The 21213-nt window shown below is 44.2% G+C and overlaps 1 protein-coding gene across 50 annotated transcripts in view; it reads left to right on the top strand.

Moving 5' to 3' along the window:
• Nucleotides 1–21096, top strand: part of SORBS1 (sorbin and SH3 domain containing 1) — a 179322-nt gene extending 158226 nt beyond the window's left edge. For 24 of the 50 annotated variants that reach the window (XM_069796383.1, XM_069796384.1, XM_069796385.1 and 21 more), the window contains 11 exons: nt 758–925; nt 2343–2389; nt 4099–4213; nt 4321–4446; nt 5832–6026; nt 7935–8663; nt 9989–10105; nt 15983–16042; nt 16679–16869; nt 18177–18289; nt 18903–21035. In XM_069796383.1, the coding sequence (XP_069652484.1) occupies nt 758–925; nt 2343–2389; nt 4099–4213; nt 4321–4446; nt 5832–6026; nt 7935–8663; nt 9989–10105; nt 15983–16042; nt 16679–16869; nt 18177–18289; nt 18903–18970 (1929 nt within the window). In that variant the 3' untranslated portion in view covers nt 18971–21035. Of the gene's footprint in view, nt 1–757; nt 926–2342; nt 2390–4098; nt 4214–4320; nt 4447–5831; nt 6027–7934; nt 8664–9988; nt 10106–15982; nt 16043–16678; nt 16870–18176; nt 18290–18902 lie in introns of all 50 variants that reach the window. The other 26 variants (XM_069796423.1, XM_069796424.1, XM_069796421.1 and 23 more) reach the window with 14 other exon arrangements.
• The last annotated feature ends 117 nt before the right edge of the window (nt 21097–21213 follow it).

Below are 21213 nucleotides of genomic sequence, written 5' to 3' on the forward strand. Positions count from 1 at the left end.
GTGAAACAGTTAGTAATCCTTCCACTTCCAAAATCCAGCACTAAAACGTGTAAGAGCAAAACTCTGAATTCACTAAGACCTGCTGGCTTCAAATGAGTTAGCACAAAGCTGAACTCTTCAGCCTACAGTCAGCCCCAAAAGGTGGAAGAATCCTTCTGCCCAGGTAGTCAAGAATGCACGTTTCCATTAGTGTGCCAGAGACTTCAGAAGCCCAAAATAATTCTTTGGGGTTTATTTACTTTATTTTACAAAGTGTATTACATGAGCACAAAGGAAGTATGGGAGAACCTGATACCTGAGGGTGGTTAGGCATTCTCCCAAGCTCCTTGCAAAGCTCAGGGGAGTCTGGTGCCTCGGAACTTAACTGTGGGGCTGATTCGGGTCTCTTGGAAGTCAATGAGAGAAACTCCTTATTGGTTGAAGGGGGTTTGGATCAGCCCCCTGCATTATCAGCAATCTTCTTAGAAGCTCCCAGGACCTGGCCAAAACTTAGAAAAACTCCTCGTTGACTTCCATCAGCTGTGGATCAGATCCTCTGTATGAGCTGGGTTCAGTTATGCCATAATGGTGATGTACCTTCTGTGCTTGCAGAACAGAAGGATATTGCGTAGTTAGTAGAATCAGTATTTTATGTTGAACCGTAAAATCCCAGCTATTTACTGGGACCTCAGAAATTTTATTTAAGTCACATTTATGGCAGCTTTTGAATGCCTTTAACTAGATGATTTACTGCCCATTTTATGCGATTTTATGGCAGAAACTTTTAGAGGACCAGAGACGACTTAAACGTGAGCAAGAAGAAGCTGATATTGCAGCTAGAAGGCACACAGGGGTTATTCCAACGCACCATCAGTTTATCACTAATGAGCGATTTGGGGACCTCCTAAATGTAGACGATACAGCAAAGAGGAAATCTGGGTCAGAGGTCTGTTTTAGTTACCTCAGTCTGCTGCTTGACCCAAAGCAATATTTGCCTCTCATAGTGTTGTGCTTTAGGCTGACGTTAGTTCTTCAGAGAATGTCGTTTGTTTTTTTTCCACCTTCACCTTTCCCATTCTGGCTTCATTTAGATCTGCTTTGACTCTTGTGCCTGGTAAATTAATTGATATCTCTACCAAGCTGCATACGTTAAAGCATGCCTGCTGAGAATTGCTGGTGCACACCTGTGATGCATGCCTTTAAATATCAGCTACTTTTAGTGAATCAAAGGCATTCTACATCTTTTGCATCATATTGCTACATTGTCTTCTTGTCTGTGCCTTATGCTTAGAAACTTTGTCTTGTTGATCCTGGCCATGTGACTGTCTCATTGTTTCTTTTAGAAGTAGATTGTTTCTTCTCTTGAAAGATGCTTAATGTCCTTTAGAAACAACTGGAAAAAGTCTCGGCATGTTTCACTGCGTATGACCTGGTTGGTCTTTCTGAAAGAGACAAAGGAGGAGGTAGATGGTTTTCCCATGAGCCCAAGGCACTTTTCCCGAGGGCTGGATGCTAGTCCAGGTGTCCTGACCAAATGCCTTTTTCTGCCTTAGGGATTACTGCTGGGACTCTTGACAGCAGCTCTGGTTCCCCAGAGGTGCTGCACTGTGGTGGTGGGTGGGGTGGTCACTGTGTGGATGGAGTACACTTGTCTGCCCTTTATGTGGTTTCAAATGCTCTGGTGTCACATGAATGAGACTACTTCTTATTTTATGCTCTATTACCAAAATGACTTTAAAAAATTGTCTGAATATTTTGTGGCCATTAGAAAATCAACTAAGTAAATCAAGCTTTAAAGCCTAGGCGTGCTGTCAATGTCCTCTTTGGCTTTATAGCCACTGAAGACTTTTTTTTTTTTTTTTTTAAGATACATGCTTAATTTATTCGTGTTTCCTCCTCACCTTTGTCTCTTTCCTGCCAATTTATACAGAGTACATGGGTCACACTGCAGGATTCAGCAGGGCCAGAAATAATCAATAAGAGCCACATCAAATAAAATCCTACTGTTTTTTTCTCAGCTGGTAAATTTTGCTTTTCCATTCACATCAAGGGCAATTTAGTCCTGGAGCCCCAGTAACAGTAGTTACTGGAGCAGCTTTCATTCAGCAGGGTTTGTCACATTTATAAGTTTACTGCTGTTAAATCCATTTCCTGTAGAGCTCTTAGTTGCTGTTATACCAGAAGTTAGCACTTTTTGCCCTGATGGGAGAGACCCATCCAGCATATTTGGACTGTAGTACCAGTTGCACACAAGATGTAGCCAAATATCTGCATTCAATTTCTTCCCCAGACTAATGCTGGCTGTAGAAGAGGGTTGAAAAACCTAATTATTATTTTAATGTGTTCATTTTTTTGCCCTCTAGATGAGACCTGCTAGAGCCAAGTTTGACTTTAAAGCACAGACGCTAAAGTGAGTACTGCTTGTTACTACCGCCTTGAGTGTTCTTCCTCTGCTTTTCACCCTAGGATGCAGCATTTATGAAGTGTCATGCAATTGGATTCATGTTTTGGGAGTGTCTTTCCAGCAGTTCAAAGTAAAGGTGTCCATAGTAAGGCAGGGAAAAGTAGTATGAATCCTGCAGGTTGTAGCCTCTAAAGGACCTGTAGGAAAATGTCTTCTTTCTCTGGGCATCTGTATCCCATGTGATTTTTAGGGCAAACCTGCTTACTTTACTGGAACAAGTGTGTGCTGTGCTCTGAGGGTGGGTGGAGCCATGGGTCTTTGGGTGATGTTCCTCCTTGCACCTTGTAAGCAGGATGGCTGGGTGAGACCTTTCAGCAGCAGCTCTATCACTGCTCTTGTGCAGAAGACAGAAGTGATTCCCCTGCATGACATTGCTGGTTGTGCTCTGATTTAGGAGCTGGAAGAACTGTGTTAGTCAGTAGCTCACTGTGTAAATCTGCCATACAGATGGTCAGAAGAACATAGATATGCAGAACAGCAGCATCCTTTTCACTGTGCTAAGCATAGCCCAAAGTCAGCAAGGGACTTAGATGCCTAGCTTTAAGCATGTAGATGGGCTCTTGACTGAGGATTTTCCTGATTCAGGACCTATAAGGGTACAGAGTGGTCACTGTTCCCCTGGCATCTGTAGATACAACAGTGGATGTTTCTGGTGGCATTGTTGTAGCTCCAAGCCCTGTTGTGGTCCCTTGGGTGAATCACACAGCACTATTCGTTCTTTTTGGGGAACACTGCTGTGAAGAGAAGGCCTGGAAAGCCTTTCCCTCTGCGTGAGCCTGGAGAAGCTCTCATTTTAACATTGCTAGGGAGGGAAGAAAGAAGAAGAGAATTCAGTGAAGGACCTGCTGTTTTTCTTCTGAAATGCTAATGTCCTGGGAATATTTTGTTATATGTTCTATAGGTGATGATTTGTAATGATTTACAGAGCATCTCCCAGCACCTGTAATAAAACTGAGGCAGATGTAAGGTTTAACTGTGGTGTCCCTTGAGCAGCAGAACATAGCAGGGTGCCAGACAAAAGTAAAGGAGAGCTTGTGAAAATCATGTTAGGAAAGGCTGGGTTGTTTGTTCTCCTGTGGGTAGTAGGAGTAGTAGGTTTATGAGCCTAATACAAGCTGCCCACAGTGGGAGTTCCTCAAGCTGCAGACATTCATAATTTTAGCACTGAAGACTATAGGTTGAAATCCCAATCATTAGCCCAGGTGAAGTCAGTGGACCAGAAGTGTAATCATTGCAGGATCAACATTGGCATGTGGGGGTGGGTTCATCTAATCAGCAAACTAGCTTCCATTAAAATCATGTGTCTCTTTGGAAGGCACGTGTGACATGACCTGTTTCAAAACAGGAATTGAGCACTGCTCCCCATATCCAACATAGAAGGCAGCCAGTGGTATCTTTTGCTTGAGCTTGATCCCATTGCTGCTGGAGGGTGTGTGGTTAGTAGGGACCTCATAGGCCAGCTTTTTTGACAGGATGCCCAAAGAGCAAGAGAGTCCCTGCACATCCTGTTCTCAACATGTAGCTTTCACTTTGGGTGGAGCATGATTTGTATCAATAGGGCTGATGCAGACCTTGGTACCTAGGGATTGCTGGACTGAGAGAGAACATGTCTGTTCTCCAGTGAAGTTCTGATGGAGTGCTTGTGTTGTTAACAGGGAACTTCCTCTGCAGAAAGGAGATATTGTTTACATTTACAAGCAGATTGACCAGAACTGGTATGAAGGTGAACACCATGGCAGAGTTGGCATCTTCCCACGATCATACATAGAGGTAGCTGCTTTCCTTGCAGGTCTTCTCTTTGCCCACTCCCTTTCTGCCAGTGACCAGTTTATGGGCTTTTTGTATGTGACTCATTTGATTCTGTTTGTGCATTCTAGCTCCTCCCACCAGCTGAGAAAGCTCAGCCCAAAAAGCCATCACCATTGCAAGTATTGGAATATGGAGATGCTATTGCTAAGTTTAACTTCAATGGGGATACCCAAGTGGAAATGTCCTTCAGAAAGGTAGGACTTTTGTTGTGATGATGAATTGAATCCAGACAAATGCTGAAGTTTTTTAACACTAGTAACTTGCAGTTTCCAAATGAAAGCTCCAATAAGATGAACTCTGTATTCAGGAAGGATTCCTTCTCATCACCCATGTTTTTACTCCATAGTCATTATGTAGTGCACTGCAGTGAGAGTGTTGCAGGTAGGCTGAATCAAGAAATGCCAATTGCTTCCTTAGGGCTAGCTGAGAAGGTACTTAGAGGGCAAGTGCTGGAAGCCTGGCTCTGCAAGGCAAATTTAGATATTTGGTGACATGTCTCTAGTCTGATCCTCTGCAGTGGAGATGCACACACTCACATGAGAATGGCAATATAGAAAAGAAGGAAACAGGGTTCACGTTCCTTTGTAGTACAAGTCGTATCATTGAGCACAGGCAAGCAAGGCTCAGTGGTTATTGAAGTGACTGGCTAGACCTGACTGCAGAGTGAAGGCATAGGAACGGGTTGTGTAATGGCTGTTCAGAGCAAAGACACCCATATTTAGATTAAGTAGCAGTGTTTCTCCATCTCAGCCAGCTTTCTGTTTTGATGCTCAGATTAGATCTTGTCTTTCATCTCTTTTAATTAAACATTAAGGTGGGTCTTGCAGTTTGTATTAAGGATTTGGAAGTCACTTCATTTGTCAGCAAAACAGGAGACAGCACAGAGAGACCTAGTTTAAACTGCAGACCTGTGTGTACTCCCTATACACCTCATATCCCTGAGAGTCTCATGGTCATCCTGAAACTGCTGGTTTCCACTTTTTTAACTAGCTTTAGCAAGTAGGGTCTTGAAAATGTGAGCATAACTGAGTCTGCAGATAGCCCAAGTCAGCACCAGAATATCTATCTACCTGAGGGGGGTTTGTAGTGAGGTGGGTGCTGGTCTCTTCTGTCAGGTGGCTGGAGATAGGATGAGAGGAAATGGCCTCAAGTTGAGGCAAGGGAGATTTAGGTTAGATATTATGAAAAAATTTTTTACTGAGAGGCTTGTCAGACATTGCAATAGGCTGCCTAGGGAAGTGGTTTAGTCACCATCCCTGGAGGTATTCAAAAAGCCAGTAGACAGGGTACTTCAAGGACATGGTTTAGTGGGCATGGTTGATGGTTGGACTCGATGATCTTGAAGGTCTTTTCCAACCTAAATGATTCTATGATTCTATGGTCTGCATTTCCTCTTTCTCTGAACTGAAAAATACTGTTCCCACACAGAGGTTAGGGTTAGGACCACATAACTGGGAAATAGGGGAGGCTGAGAGCCACTGATTGTTTTAAGTCAGCTGCAGCAAGATTAAAAATGTAATCTGCTTTGGAATGATGAGATACGTTGAAGTCTGGACTACATTACTGTTCCTTCCCATAGGGTGAAAGGATCACGTTGATTCGACGAGTGGATGAGAATTGGTATGAAGGAAGAATCTCTGGCACCAATCGCCAAGGCATCTTCCCTGTCACTTACGTGGAGGTGCTCAAACAGCCAGTGGTCAAGAATGCCGTTGACTATCCTGACCCACCAATGTCCCTCTCCCCTAACCGCAGCATGACAGTTTCACCACAGGTATTTGGACTAGGTGCAGCCAGTTATAGCACCTTGCAGAACAGAGGGATGTTGCCATTTCTGTGCAAGAAGCAACAGCTGAAAAAAGCTGTAGCTAAGACTAATGTTTTGTGCAGTAAAAGCCATGTGCTCCCTGCAGTATGCTGCAACTGCAGGAAAAGGTGATGTTTCATTTGCCAGAAAGGTTAATGAATGGGTCATTTGGGGATTTGGAGACTCAGCTTTTCATCTCTGATCTGTAGCTTGAATTCAGGGAGGTTGAAAGGGCTACAGTTGACAGCCATCTGAATAAATTTCACTGCCAGAGATGGAATGAATTGGTGATCCAGCTCCTCCTGAGTGTGTGTTTACACTTTACAGACCTCCGCTGTGATGAGTGAATTTTTTATTATGACTATTAAAAGGGCGTCACAGGCTGTTACAGTCTGTAGGAGTCATTATGTTGATCCCAGTCAGCTTGAATCAAGCTGTATACTTCTAAATGTTCCAGCACACAACCAAGGTTTTGGGAGACAGGGTCAGGAGAGCAGCCTGTATTATTTGAAATTGGTGCTTAAATGAACTCAGGTTTTGAGAGCAGGCCAGTCTGGAATCTTCCATTAATATTAGATTCACTATAAACCATACTGCAGTTCAAACCAGAAATCAAAATGGCAGCAGGTAACTGTATGGGAATCCCAGAATGTTTGCCATGGAAAACATATCAGGGAGGCAGTGAGTCTCTAAATCCCTTTGTTTTGTTCTCATCCTGCAAATACTCATGCTTTCAAAGGTCAGCATACGTGTCTGGGTCTCGGCCATGAGGTTCTGGTGCATCCCCCTCTCGCCCACAGGACCAAAGCAAGGTCATTCTGAGGTCAAGACTGCAAGGAACAAAAGTGGAGAATTGGGACTGGGAGGAAGGGATATATAATACAGGACGGATGGGAAAAGCTGCCATGGCTCATGCCTGGTGTCTGTCTTGGATCTTCCCTAAAAGGAGTGTTTTTATTCTTAGCCACTGTGTAAAGAGGAAAGACTTGTTGCTTGTTTGGGGTTCCCTGTCAAAGTGGACCTCAGCTAAGCATTTCTGTTTGAGCTTGGCAGTCTCTCCATAACTGTGGACTGTCTGCCACCAGCTCTCTGCAAGCTTCTCCCTTTGATGGAAGGGATCATATCCACCCCTTTTTGGTTTCCTTTGCTATTCTTTTGATTCCTTCCCTAGTAAATCAGTTATCTCCCTTTTTGCCTAACTTGGCAGAGGACTGAGAAACACTGTGATCAGTGCTAATGTAGCTGATCTCATTGATGTCACTGGTGATAATGGCTAAGGGCAGAACTCAGTTGTGTTCTGCCTTTATAAACATAGGACCTACTTTAATCACCTAAAGACTAAATAGCCACAGCCAGCATTTTTGATCCCTTTCTCCTCCACAGCTTCAGCAATACAAGTTTCTTGAGGAGCAGGCTAGAGTTGGATAAAGCCAAAATTCATTGCAGCAGTGAATTCTGACTGGGTCCACAGTGTGAGTTGCTGGAGCCCCAGGTATTACTGCCAGGCCAATCAAATGCTGCATGCTGCCATCATGCATGGTGGCTGCAACTGCTCCCAGAGGGACTTGGGGCATATGGTATGAAGTCTAAGATCTTCCACAAGACATTTTGTGTCTGGCATCCTGGCAGAGGCTGGAGAAGGGTATTAGCAGCACAGATATGGACTGGACTCCGTGATTGAAGTAGCTGTGGACAGCACGTTCTCCAACATGGTGCAGCTGTCCGGGGAAAACTTATGCACCATGCTTGGTCACAGATCTGCTCCTCTACACGCTCGCTCTCTCTCCTTTTACTTTTGCTCGGTTGTTTTGTATTTTCCTTTATTATTTTTTGTTCATTTCTTTCTTTTTCTCTCCTGCTTTTGTCTCCTTCAAGTCTCCCAGCTCTGAGCTGCTCCATACACCAACTCCTCCGCCTTTGCCTTTTGTGCACTGCGCCTTATCTCCAGAGGTGCAGGCGGTCACATCTGAGTGGATTGCTCTGACCGTGGGAGTGTCTCCTAGCACCACTCCTGCCATAACTCCTCCATTGCCTTCTCTGCCTGAAGCCTCTCTCTCTCACGCTGACTATCTCTCGCCTTCTGCTGCAGCCAGCCCTTCCCCCACGGTCAGCCTCCACCATTCTCATCTCTCTGGCTCCTCGACTCCCAGGTCCATTAAATCCCCCTTGCCCTCTTACTCATCCAGACCTCAGTCCTCCGCTCGCAGTTTCTATCAGGCCACTCCGCAAAGTGAAGAAAAGTTTGTTGGCTCCCTTTCTTCCAGCATGAGCTACTCTAACTCCCCTCGCTGGGCAGTGGAGAACCCCGAAAGCGTCCTCGCAGAGCAGCATCACATCACTGGCAGCCAAGCCTGGCTCCAAAAGACTAGAGAGGGCAGCAGCAACCCCGAGCAGGGTGCTTATGCTGTTTCCAAGATCTCTGTTGAGCGCTGCCTGAAACCATCCCAACTAGACATGCGTGTGAGCCCAGAAAAGAGACCTGTGAGTTCCTCTGAGGACAACCAGTTGTGTCAGGAGCTAATGGCTATTGTGCAGGGAGGTAAAACAGAGAAAAGAGGCATGAGGAAAGGTGATCTGGGAAAGTTTCAAAGCGGGGAAAAGAAGGTACTTCTCCTGCATGTGTGTGTGCTGCTCTGAATTGCTGATTTTAGCTGGTGTGTTGAGGTTTGTGCTGCTCTGCTGGCCAGGCAGAGCCCGTGGCTGCCACGTGTCATTTTGATGATCCTAAGACCTTCTTCCAGGGGTCGCCAGTGGCATTCACTGGATAGCAGATCAAAAAGTTGTAGAAAAGGGCTCAGGAGCAGTGTAGTGGAAATTATTTTAGAATAGATAATAACACAGGACTCGCTCAACTGGTCACGTCTAATGAGGTGATTGTCCCAGATAGTGGCTATTACCAGATGTATCAGATGAAAGTATCACACAGGCCTCATGCCAATATACCTCACTGTGTAGAATACAGGCAATTCCTTGCTATTCAGAGATTTTCCAGTGTGCAATGGATCATCTTTGGTTATAAGATTTATTTGTTCCTCCTAAAGCCAAGGACTGAAAAGCCTTGTAAACACCAGCTTGGGTCCCAGAATCACACAAGCTGTCCCCTGTTGATCCTGGAGCCTATGGTTTAGTGAACCTTAGCCTGGGATGTGCATGACTAAGTCAGGGAGACTTGACTGTTATCTGTGGATGGAGTGGAATTTATTACCTTTGCATTTCCAAAATGATGTGAAAGGGTCTAGCCACAAATGAGAATTAGACCTAGTGATGTTTCTCCCCAAGAGTTTTTAGTTATATGTAGCTGTATGTTACAATGAGAGGGAACATGTGGAACCCTGCAGTAACTTCTACAACTTCTGCCCCCAGTCTTGGTATAGGAGATCTGCCTTACTTTGCAGCTCTCTGTTGACCTGGGGTCCGTTGCGGGCTACAGCCAGCCCAAATACGTTACAGCACCCCCATGCTACCTTGTATAAGAGTGGAAGTTTGGGGAGCTCAAAATCATAGCCTTATAAATACTGTCTTGGATGCACTGCGATAGCCTCCATGATATACCGCGTCTTAGCCAAGGTTAAATAATGAGGAACTAGGGTTTCTAAGATGACACATTTCACACTGGGAAATCTTATGACAAATTGTTTGATTTCTGCTTGAATCATAACTAGATGTATATTCAAAGCTGTATGAAGACTGTGCTGTTTACCATCTGGATGTATTTTTAGTAGCATTTTTTACAGGCATAACCTGCATGTTTAAAACAGAATGAGGTGGTCAGCTCAGACAAACCGACTGGAAACTGCACTTGCCCTTGCATGGAGTTACGTTTGCTGTGTGTGTATCAAATTTACTGGAGAGTAGATGCTCTTATCACTAGCAGTGACTGTGATAAGAGAATGTGTGCCAATCTGACCAACTTTTCTTTTCTTCAAAAGACTGCGGACTCAAAAGCATTCTCTTCATCTGCTCCTCTCTCTTCCTCTGCCCTCTCTTCCTCTACTGTCACAACACAACCACCTCCCAGACTTACACGCAGAGTCAATAAGCCACAGGTAATCATCTTTGCTGATTACTCTTCCATTACTTAGAGTTGTTTCCATGCCATGCCATTGTTTTGTCATATGCTTGTTTAGCCATTCATTGATTCCACAGGTGAGATATTTCTCCTGTCATTGAATTCAGAATTATCTTTTTTTTAAATAATTTAAAATTACTTCCAGGCTGTGCAGAAGGGCAGGTATTGGCAAAATCTTCAGCTGGTGCAAATCCACATAGCTCAAGTCTGGGTTTCTGCCAGTTTGTACCAGCTGGGGATCTGATTTTCTGTTCCTCCAAAGGATTAACCCAGGGCTTATTTAGTTGAACCTTGAGTTCCTGCAGCTTGATTGCATTATAAGGCAGTATCAGTGGCCTTGTTAGCAGGAATGGTGTAGTGTGAGATACTCTGGTTCAGGTTTCGTTTAACCACCTGAGATCAGGATTCAGGGTTTGAGCGTCTCATAGGTGGGGGTGAGGCATATACAACTTGGTATCCACAATGTCAGGGATCTGTTCCAGCCTTCTCAGGTTGCATTCAGAGGGGCTCAGCTCTGTTGCTGAGAGCTACAAACGTCTTTAAGGAGGAATGCAGTAGTGTCTGTGCAGCATAACCAACTCAGCCTCAGCACTGTGTGGCTGGGATGTGCAGGGTCCGGGAATGAGCAGTGCTCCTAGCTGCTGGTGTCTCGTCAGTCCTTTCAGGCAGCTTCCACAAGATGGCAATATTTGAAACAGAGAAGGCTCACAGTTGGCAAAAACTGGACTGAGTTTGTAGTGATGGGTATTGGGGAAGCAATCTTCGGCTTGATCAGTGAACCAGGCAGGCTGCTCAGGCAGGATGAGCGTGGGAAGTAGTTGCCAATGTTACTTATTTTCTTGATCAGTTTATGAGAGCGAGATACAGCTTTAACCCTGAAATTTTCCTGTTACCTTTACTCACCTCATTTCCCTCCGATCGTGAGCTTGCACAACTTTTCACTGACCACCTCCTGCTTCCATTTCAGTTTCAATATCAGAGTCTAATAGGATACATATTCTGCTTTATGTTAAAAATCCATAGATGTCTTCTGTGTTGGCCTTTCTCCTGACCTCTGATCTACTTGGTCCTGCTGGTGCTTGCACTGGATGTATGCGACTCCAAGGAGCAAGAGCAAAGAGCCACCTTTAGAGAAAGATGTTTCTCCCGAGTGCTGACTAGCACACAGTTCTATTTTAGGTGTTGCACCTGATTGTAATAGGACCCTGTGGCCTTTCTTTGGAGGCAGAGTCAAGCCAAAATTTATGTTTTATATGCCTTGACAACCAGAGCATTGTCAGTGTCAAGTTAAAACTGGGTGTGACATTATTGGCAGTCTTGACCTCCTTTCTAGCTCTGGGTCTACAGTTGTTTAGGGAGCAGGAGTGGTATTTATATGTGCAAATGGCTTCTCATTATCTGCATGACCCATACAGAGGCCGATGGCTTCAGCAGAACTTCAGGTAATATCCTGGAGGCCTTTTCAAAAAATCTGTCATCTTTTAATTGATTTTAATCAAATGAGACAAGCACTTAGTAGACATGGAAAGTTTGCATTTTTTTCCATTATTGTCCATCCCTGGTGTCTGAGGTATTTTACCATTTTGAATTTTAGTTTTCTTTCTAATTATAGAGAACCTCCCCAGTTAAGAAATTTTGACCCAGGGTTTTTGCAGGTTTAAGACCTCTTTGGTGCAGTACTGGTGTAAGGACTGTGTTCTTGCCTGTTCCATTAAGTAACAATATAAAGTGCAATGGCTCTTTTAGCTATTCTGAAGTTATTCCCTTTTGTTTAGTTTCACAGTCCAAACTAAAAAGAAAAAAAGAACGACCCCACAGCATGTGAAAGGTATTTCAAGTATAACTTACAGATAATTTGTTTCAATATTCCAGTAAAACATGATATTAAGCAGTGATGTAATCTATCAAATTAATTTATCTCAAGGGACCCTTGGGAATTTTCTAGTTCAATACATGTTTTACTCTGAGGTCCTGTTAGCACAGTGTAACAGTCAGCAGCGGTGCTAGCAAGTGTGTGAGTAGTGCAGCAGCTTCGGCCACAGGGTGAGACCACAACTGTGGGCTGGGGAAGGCAGGAGTGGCTGGACGAGGGTCCCTGTATTGCCCGGCAGTGTGAGGGGTGTCAGTGGGGGGCGCTCTGCTCCTTTCCACTTCTGCAAAACCACTCAGGCAGAGCGGTGAGTAATTTCACCCAGTTGTGCTGGTAGAGAGGGAGTGAGTATGAGAAGGATGCTCAGAGCCCATATTCCCCAGCACAGACCAGCTACACTGTCATGGTCATTACTTTGCACCATCTCCAAGGTAAGCTGTTATCCCCCCACAGTGGTTTTCTGCTGCCCCACAGGTTCAGCACGATGGCGTTTCTGCCCAGTGTGTTTATTGTCCAAGCCAGAGCTGCACAGCCTGTGGCAGGTGTTGGTACCTGCTCCCACAGGAGATGCGTTTTTTTCTGCTGCAGACACAGCCTTCAAGTTTCTGATCCAGGGGCCAAGGAATCTTTCCATTGACTTTGACGGCCTTTAGGTCAGGCCACTCCTCACTGCAGCCTTTTCAATGTCCTTTGTGAGATCTCTTTGGCCAGCTTTCCCCTTGCTTTCACCAGAAGGCTTCACCCCAGCTGGGGCTGGGTGTGTGCGGAGGCTTTCCTTTTTTCTTTTGGCTGGGCTGGGGAGTCCTCCCTGCTCGTGGTTCTTCATTCACGTGTGGGACCATCACTGCTGATGTGTGCCCTTCTCTGAGGGGATACCAATTTGTCTGTCTGTCTTGTCTGTCTGTTAGTCTGTTCCGCTTAGCTTTCTCTTTGCTTATGTAGTCCTTTAACTCCCACCAGACAGGAATGGAAGAAGACATGTAAACAAGAGCTGCAATGGATACACACACTGATGACACTTGACTTCACTAAGAGCAGGGAGAGCACTATTGAGTAGCCCCAGCATCTTGCTTCCCAACAGTTAAAACCTTTTTCTGGTATTCTTACAAACCTGTGGTGCTCTTTAGATCCATCCTCAAACTCTGTATGAGGTGGAAACAGTGGCCAGCTGTGCTTCAGGACTGACTGTACTGTGTATTTGTAGTCTGTAGACATGGAGACATAGATACTTTAAGCACCTGCTTAAGTTTATTCACTTAGTCTTAACAAAGCATGTAGTGTGACTGAGAGGGTAGAAGTTAGGTTGTCCCCATGGGTTTTGAATACTTGTTCACTTTTAGGGCCCTCAGTTTACTTCCAGTAGCAGCAGGGCTGGCTCAGTGTTTTGGGGGAACCTCTGTGTTTTATACTTTGGAGCTGTGCCCCACACTTGCTGATTCCTCAGCCACCTCTGGCACATGGAACCACCACCGTAGGTAGTACCTGGGCTTTCCAAACCCATCTTTGAAGAGCATTTGGACCTGTAACACCCTTTTTTTTTTTTTTTTTCTTTTCTTTATTCTCTTCTCTCCCTGTAAGAACAATGTAGGGCTTTTTTTTTTACTTTTTTTTTAAAAGCCATCTAGGCTGTGCTATCAAGGTCACCTGTTTGAAGCAGTGGTGTGGTACATTTACAGTCTAAAATTAGAGGATCTGATCTGGTCAGTTTTTCATCCTGTTTGGCTAATGTTGCATAGTTGCTGACTTCGGGGTGTTTCATCACTTCACTGTATGGCTCTGCTGTAGCCCTAGGAGTTAGTGCAGAGACACCCACAGCTTTGGTAGGAGCTGCCTGGATCTCTGGAGCAGAGGCCAGAAGGGATCCGCTTGGTCGTGTGTCTTGTTGGGAACTGGGGGCTGCTGGGAGGGCAGGGGGACTGCTTGGCCTCTGCCTCTGCACAGCTGCCTCATGGAAGTCCCTGTGAGGATGCTGCCAGGAAAGGGAACGTGGTCAAGTTTCTGATGCTGGTAGGCTGCACCTGCTGGTATTGCACATACATGTCTGCACTATGGAGCATTCAGAGGTAGTGTCAATTTTTTAGCTTTCAAGTAACTAATTTAATTCATAGTTATTAATGCTTTTTGAAGGAAAAGCTGGTCAGGGAGGTCACAAGTAATCAATGAGAGATGGACCATGCGGTCTTAGGAGCTCATGGAGCAATTCCAGCAGTCGGTTTATTAGTATGGAGCAGAGAAGCACTTTCGTGACGGAAAAAAAAAAAAAGAAATCATTCTTACAGCTGCCTCTCATCTCAGCCTGGCAATTGGTTTTCCCAGCTCCTTGACCACCTGAGTTAGCTCTGATCTCATCAGATTTGATACACTATATCCAGTTGGTCTGCACAATATTAATTTTATTTATTAATTTATTAATTAATTTTCTAATTATTCCATTTGTCTTTCAGGGCTAATGATATACAGGCAGGAATGACTTCCAGAAATTCTGTCATGATTTCAAGCCCCACAGTAAATGCTTTGAATGTGAATTCCACTGCAATTAGCCTATCCAACTTATATTTAATTTTCTCTCTGTAGAAATGTACATGGTAACAGAGCATTGTTTCTTAGGGCAGTGATCCCAGATTCCAGCCCCAGACAGTACAGCTGACTACAAAGGGCTTGCTGTGGGGTTGGGTTGGCCCAGAGTGGGTCACAGTCCTCAAAAGAGACAGTTTGCTTTAATACAATGATAGGCACAGCTCCAGAGGTCCAAGATGTGGTTCAAAGAAGCTTTGAGAATGGGAATTAAACAGGGATGAGCTTATCACCCTGCACTTCTCCAAACTTTGAGCATGCTTGGGCTGAAGGTGTCACAAACCTCTTTATCCTCTGCTTCTGCTTTGTCTTGGGGTGCTGTGAGAAAGCAAGCCTTTTACTGAAGGGAGTTGTTGAAGTGAATAAAGAGGAGGAGGGAAAGCATAAAAATAGAGGCCTTTGGAATTTGGGTTGAAAATTGTGTTGAATGATCACAGAGGATGACAATGCTCTGTATCTTATCCAATCCACTTTGCCAAGCAGTCCTGCAGGTAGTACAAATAACTGTACACTAGTTCAGACATCCCATTTGCTCACAGCATGCCCCTTGCTCTCAGTAGGTGTCTGATTATGCAAAAAGCGTGCACAACCAGGCTCTGGATACCTGTGCGACTTTCTCAGTGACCTTTCCCTTCCCCATAAAACCTCCAGCCCCAAACACACTGATTTTCCTTGCTGTGCCCTGGGACACACGAGTCCCTGTGAAGAGTTGTGACTGAGGAGAGAGGCAGGGCAGAGTCCAGAAACTTCACAGGTGGTGGTGTTTGGACCTGGGTTTTCCAGTCAGGGCCTCCTCTGACCTGAAGCTCTGCCATGTTGTGAGAATTAACAGAGCAGCTCAGATCCTCGCTTGGTACAAGCTAGAGTGATTTTGATGGGGCTGCACAGCAGTGTGCCTTCCGAGGACCTGAGACGGTCTTTTTTTAAGAAGCAAACGAGTTACTGTTCTCTCCTGTGTCAAAGTCGTTGAAGACTTTTCTAAAAACAGCAGCAGATTCCTCTCAGCGTGCTTTTGGCCTTTCAAGTTTGATGCTCTCAAGTATGTGCTTCTGTCCTTGGGTGTGTCCCCCCTGTCCCTGCAGGAATGCAGTATGACACTATATACCATTTCTGGTTGTAGCAGTGTCCATAATCCTCCACTTTGATTCCCTGCTCTGAGCTTCTGTTTCTCTGTCACCTTTCTCTTTGCAGCATTATTCTGTGTGCTGCAGTGCAGTTGCATTACTGTACCCTTAATGTCTCTTGTGTAAATGAAAGACCTTGTTGTCCAAGAAGCGTGGTGTTGGGGTGGGGAGGGGAAGAGTTGTTCATTTTCTTTTGTTGTCTGCACTCCATTTAATTTTTTTTAATTCTGACCAGTGTAACATCTGCTAAAATATCTTCCTTATTATTTGCTTGGTGATCACACAGCCTTCCCACCATTCATTGAGAGCTGGACCAGATCTCACAGAGTCTGAAAAGAGCTATGTGGTAAGGCCACTGTTTAAATCAGATGCGTAGTCCTAGACTGTCTTCACCCAGACAGTAACACCTCAGTAGAGATAAAATGCCACCACTATTTTTAGCTGCAAAGTAGGTACATATTTATTGATTTGCATATATTGTTTTGTTTGCAACAGAAAAAGGGAATTTAGCCATTAGAAAAACTGTCATAGCCAATGCGAAGCTGGGCTAATTGTGCTGCCAGTCCCTGGGTATAAGTTAAACAAAGCAAAATGCATGAATGGAGCGGCCCACCTTGCATTCTTGAACTGACTTCATAGCATTTGTAATGGTGCCACTGCATAACTAATTGCAACCTCTTATGCTGCTGCTGTTTTTAAAAATATATGTATATGTATTTGTTACAAATCTTCAAACTAAATGCCAAATTCTTCTGTATCTTGCCTGTTTTTCCATGCTTACACCTGGATCCCTTCTGCACTTCACTACCTGGATATTTACCTGGACCTACAACTCTTTTTTTTTTTTTTTTTTTTTTTTTTTAAATGGACTTTTGTGCTGCATCTGGAATGTCCCATCTCTTCTTGTCTATATTTTCCCCTCCCTCCCCCCTGTTGACTGTCCTTTGGGTGTTCTTGGATGTCAATGCTGCCTACCACGCAGGAAGCTGTTTGCAATGAGATCATAAACATTGCAGAAAAGTCTGTTCGTTACTGCAGTACTATTTCTCAACCTCTTGACTCTCGCCACAAGGTGACCTCTAATGACCATAAACCATCTCTCATCATTTCTCAGCAACCTCAAGCACAGCAGCAAGGAGCCAGCCCTGACAGAAGTCAAACACCACGAGACATGTAAGTCCTTTTGGCTCCCATCTCTTCCAGGGGCCTTGTCTCTGACTGGTGCTGAAGATGGGGAGGTGTGAAAGCTTCAGCATTTCAGGAGTTAAATTAGAATTACGGGAAAATGTCAGCCACGTATCATCGTGAGTAGTTTAAAACTAGGACCTTTGTGTCTGTATAGCACCTGAAACAATGATCTCATGATCCAGGACTGGGTCTCCTTTGGACCATTGATTCATGCTGGTTATGGGGACTATCTCAATGTCTTGAAACTGGAGACAAATTAATATCCACTGGCTACACCTCACTCGTATGGTGTGGGTCAATGTGTTCACCCCTGTTCTTAGCTTCTCACGGTAGTGAGCAGTCCCAACACCAATGCTACTTGGTGCGTTGTTGGCCAGTTCCACAGGTGAATTGGTGGCTGAATGATCTGAGAAACGAAGGCTGAGATTTTCAAACCTGTCTGGTGGGTTTAAACCTGGAGCTGCCATTAAGCTTGGTGGGGCCTTTCACTGTTGGTTTTGAGAAGAGTAGCCCGCACTGCATGCTGGGGATTGAAGTTCCTTGGCAGTTGGCTTCTGAAAGGAGCCTTTGCTTTCCCCCACTCCTCCATGCAGAACGGAAAGTCTCACATCAGCTCTGTCTTCAGTCCCTACAGGCAGGGGATCCAAGCCTGCCCAAATTTGCCCAAAGATTGTTTCGACTCCGTAAAGTTCCTTTCTGATAAATACAGAGTGCCCCTGGTGTAAGTGGTATCTCAGGGCAGGATTCAACCTTAGATTTTGTTTGCACTGTTGCTCCTCAGCTATGATTTATCCAGCAACCTTAGTGCGGTAGAATAGGCACTCTCTTTTTCCTTCTGCCTTTCCCAAATGGCAGAGTCCTTTACTCTGCCATTCGGTCATTCATGGCCCTGCCTATGTGCCCAGACAAGGGAACAGATGTCTCAGCCCAGCAATGAGTGTATCCAGGTTTTGGCTTGCATTCATTGGGGCATCTGCACTCGTACACTCTCTAGGTGCTACATGTTAGGAAGACTCCAGTTGTTACAGTCTATGGAGACAACTACATGGCAAAAAGGAGACGTAAGCTCTCCACATATCCCCCACACTGCAGGCGTGACGCTTTTTACTACCATGGCGTTGTGACAGCAGCCAATTTAATGCAGTTGGCTTCCACCTCTCAAATGGAAAACACAGGTCCAGACTGCATTGAACAAAATATAATAGGAATTAGAAAGGGGAAGGGACACATCTCCTTCTGAATGGATGTCAGGCAAATCCAATAGCTAATGTGCAGAATCTTTCCTGTTTTAGAGTTAGCTACCAAGCTCTCTACAGCTATACTCCTCAGAACGATGATGAGCTGGAACTGAGGGACGGTGACATTGTCGATGTCATGGAGAAATGTGACGACGGCTGGTTTGTGGGTGAGTGTGACACTTGCCTTTCCTTTTTTCTCTTCCTAATTTCCTTGTTCCACTCTTCATTCTGATCTTTCTTGCTCACACGGATGGCAGAGCAACAGAGGGAACCAAGGAAAACTGGCTTTCTGTAGCTTTTCCAAAGCTGAGGGAGCCGTGGCAAGTAGGGGACGAAGGGAACACATGGGTGGGAGTTGCAGTCCCTGAAAATCCAGCCTCATCTGCAGCTGTATGTTTAGCAAAATCTAGCCCTTTACCTTCAAAGAATGCAAGTCTGAACAGTGTTCTCCATCTCAACACTGCAAATCTAAGCTTGTTATCTCTTCTTAAGGGAGATTAGCTCATTTACACCAATAGGAGTTTGGCTCCTAGCCTATAGGCCCAGGAGCTTTCATCAGCATCTTATTAATTGTTAAAAGGGAAGACCAAAGATGATTAGTAGCAGAACTAGTTGTGATGTCATCTATACCAAAAGGCTCTTTGACCAGGACTCCTATTTAGTTTTAGAAAGCAATGCCTGCAAGCAGAAGAGGCTGCCACCTCTACCTTTTTAAACCCCTAAGCCTTCCTTGCATGGGTCCATCTTACTCTGGCTTCCTTGTGTTTTATTTTGCAACAGGTACGTCCAGGAGAACAAGGCAGTTCGGCACCTTCCCAGGCAACTACGTGAAGCTTCTGTACCTGTAAAATAACAGTGATCCCACTGTGACAGCGATGGGGTTGTTTTCCAGATGGTGTTTTTAAACAGTGAAGAAACAGACAATTTATGAATGTAATAGACAAGAGATGAGATGTGTTAGGAGGATGTGGTTTTGTGGTACAGTACTGAGTTGAATGTGTAGCCCTGCTTCCACGGATTCAGGGTGTGATTTGTTTGCTGAAGAAGAGACAGTTTCTGGTTTACAGTGCTGCCTTTGTGTATTCCTCTCCCCTCCCCAGCAAGACTTCGGGTGATAATCTTAATTTGTATGGAGTACTTACCTCTGAGAAGGCTTCAGGGAAGCACATGGTATAGGTTTCATTTGTGTGTTGAGCTAGGATGGATAGTGCTTTGGGGCAGTGTGCAGTCTGCAGCTGCTCCCTTTCACTGGCAAGGTTCAGGGAGGCCAGGCTTTCTGCCTGGTTTCTGCCTCGCTGAAGACTCACTTTGCTCTGCCTTCCGCTTCCATAGAAAACCCTTCCTTCATGTCATGCACCTTAAGACCCAGTAGAGGCAGAGGACAGCTGATATGCTTAAACTGCAGAGCTCTGTGTGGAAAAGGAATTTGGGACTGGTGGTTTAATCCAGAGAGGTCAGCCAAAGCATAATGCAAATGCACAAAAATCCCAAACCCTTTAATAACATATTACCTATCTCTGCAGGTTTTTTTTTTCTTTTGTGCAGGGTGTGTGTGTGAGTGTATTGTGTGCATCAAAACAAACTGAGTCCTCTTTTTTTAAAGAGAAATGAGCCTGGCTTTGACATTTATCTGCACAAAGAATAGAACCAATAAACAGAACATCCGTAAGAGCAAATCCTGTTTATGAGTCCTACAGCCGTTCACTTTCTCTGCTTCTTCTGCCCTGTTGCTGGCCCTAAAGGATCACACACTGTTTGAAGCATACTCTTTGGGATGAAGACTTTGCTCCTTTCCCAGCATTAAATGTTAGTGGCTCTGATAAATCTGAGCAACGTATCAACGTATCACTGAGGGTGCTTTTTTTTTGGTTACAGCATTGATAGGAGGTCTCAAATACATGTATTTGGCTGCCTCTTAGTCATACAAAAAAGTCTAATCAATTTGGAAAGCTGTTCCCAGCAGTTATTACCAGTTACATAGATTCGTATTTCCTTGAGGAACAAAAACATGGCTTGCCTGTATGCTTGCCTGTAAATCCACTACGAATACTCTTTTGATAGACATTTTGTTATTAAGAAAAAGCATAAACAAAGCCGGTTCTATCAGACTCTGCTTCCTACAGATACCATACAAATAGCAAAGGGTTAGATTGCTATTTTGTCATAAGCAGTATTTAATAATATAAAATGCCTATTTTTATGCTGATGCTTTTATACAGATTTATTAAGAATAACTTCAACTAACTGTTAGCACGACTTACAATGTTTTGATAAACTAGCCATGCTCCTGGGTTTGAAATCAAGTAGGCTTGTCTTCCGCCTAGGTTAGCGGAAGAGAAGGCTCAGTGTCTCAGAAGTTTGACTGTAAATATGTATATTTAACTTTGTACAGACAATGTACTTACCTTGTATAGAAAAATAATTTAAACACATTGAGTGAAGGGAGGAAAAAAAAGGCAGTTGTGAAAGGTTGGAATTTTTTTCCACTTTTATTTAAATGATGGAATTCCACGTATGGTCACATAAAGAGTTTTCGCACAAAATATCCATTATGAAAGGGTTTCAGATATGACACAAAGCACCACTGTTTCTTTTCTGCAGGAGGTACTTTAATCCTTCATGTTATTTATGGGTTTGTTTTTCTGCTTTGGGTTTGCCCTCCAGTTATTTGCAGCAATACTTAGGCCTGTTGCTAAGATTGGATAACACCAAATTAATCTATCCAGCAAAGTAACACGATCATACTGACTGTATATAACATACTCATTTAAAGGTTTATTTTTTGTTCTTGCTCTTGCCATTTTAAGTTACACACACACACATACACAGTGCAACTTATGTTTGTGTTGATTTTTTGTTTCTTATTGCAGTGGATTACTATTTGACAATTAATAAATGGAATTATTGAATTACTATTGTGTTTCTTGTGCAAATTATTAAATAAAGTCTATTCCTGTTGTTCTGTAGCAGTGCACTTTTGTAGTAGTGCCCCTCTGTGGCTGTCTCTGTCTGTGTCCATACTGAGCAGCAGCTGTCTGCCGTGGGCTTCCCAAGTGTCCTGCACCTGAGGATCCTGCTCATGACTTGGCCT

The sequence above is a fragment of the Haliaeetus albicilla genome, chromosome 11, assembly GCF_947461875.1.
Source record: "Haliaeetus albicilla chromosome 11, bHalAlb1.1, whole genome shotgun sequence".
NCBI lineage: Eukaryota > Metazoa > Chordata > Aves > Accipitriformes > Accipitridae > Haliaeetus > Haliaeetus albicilla.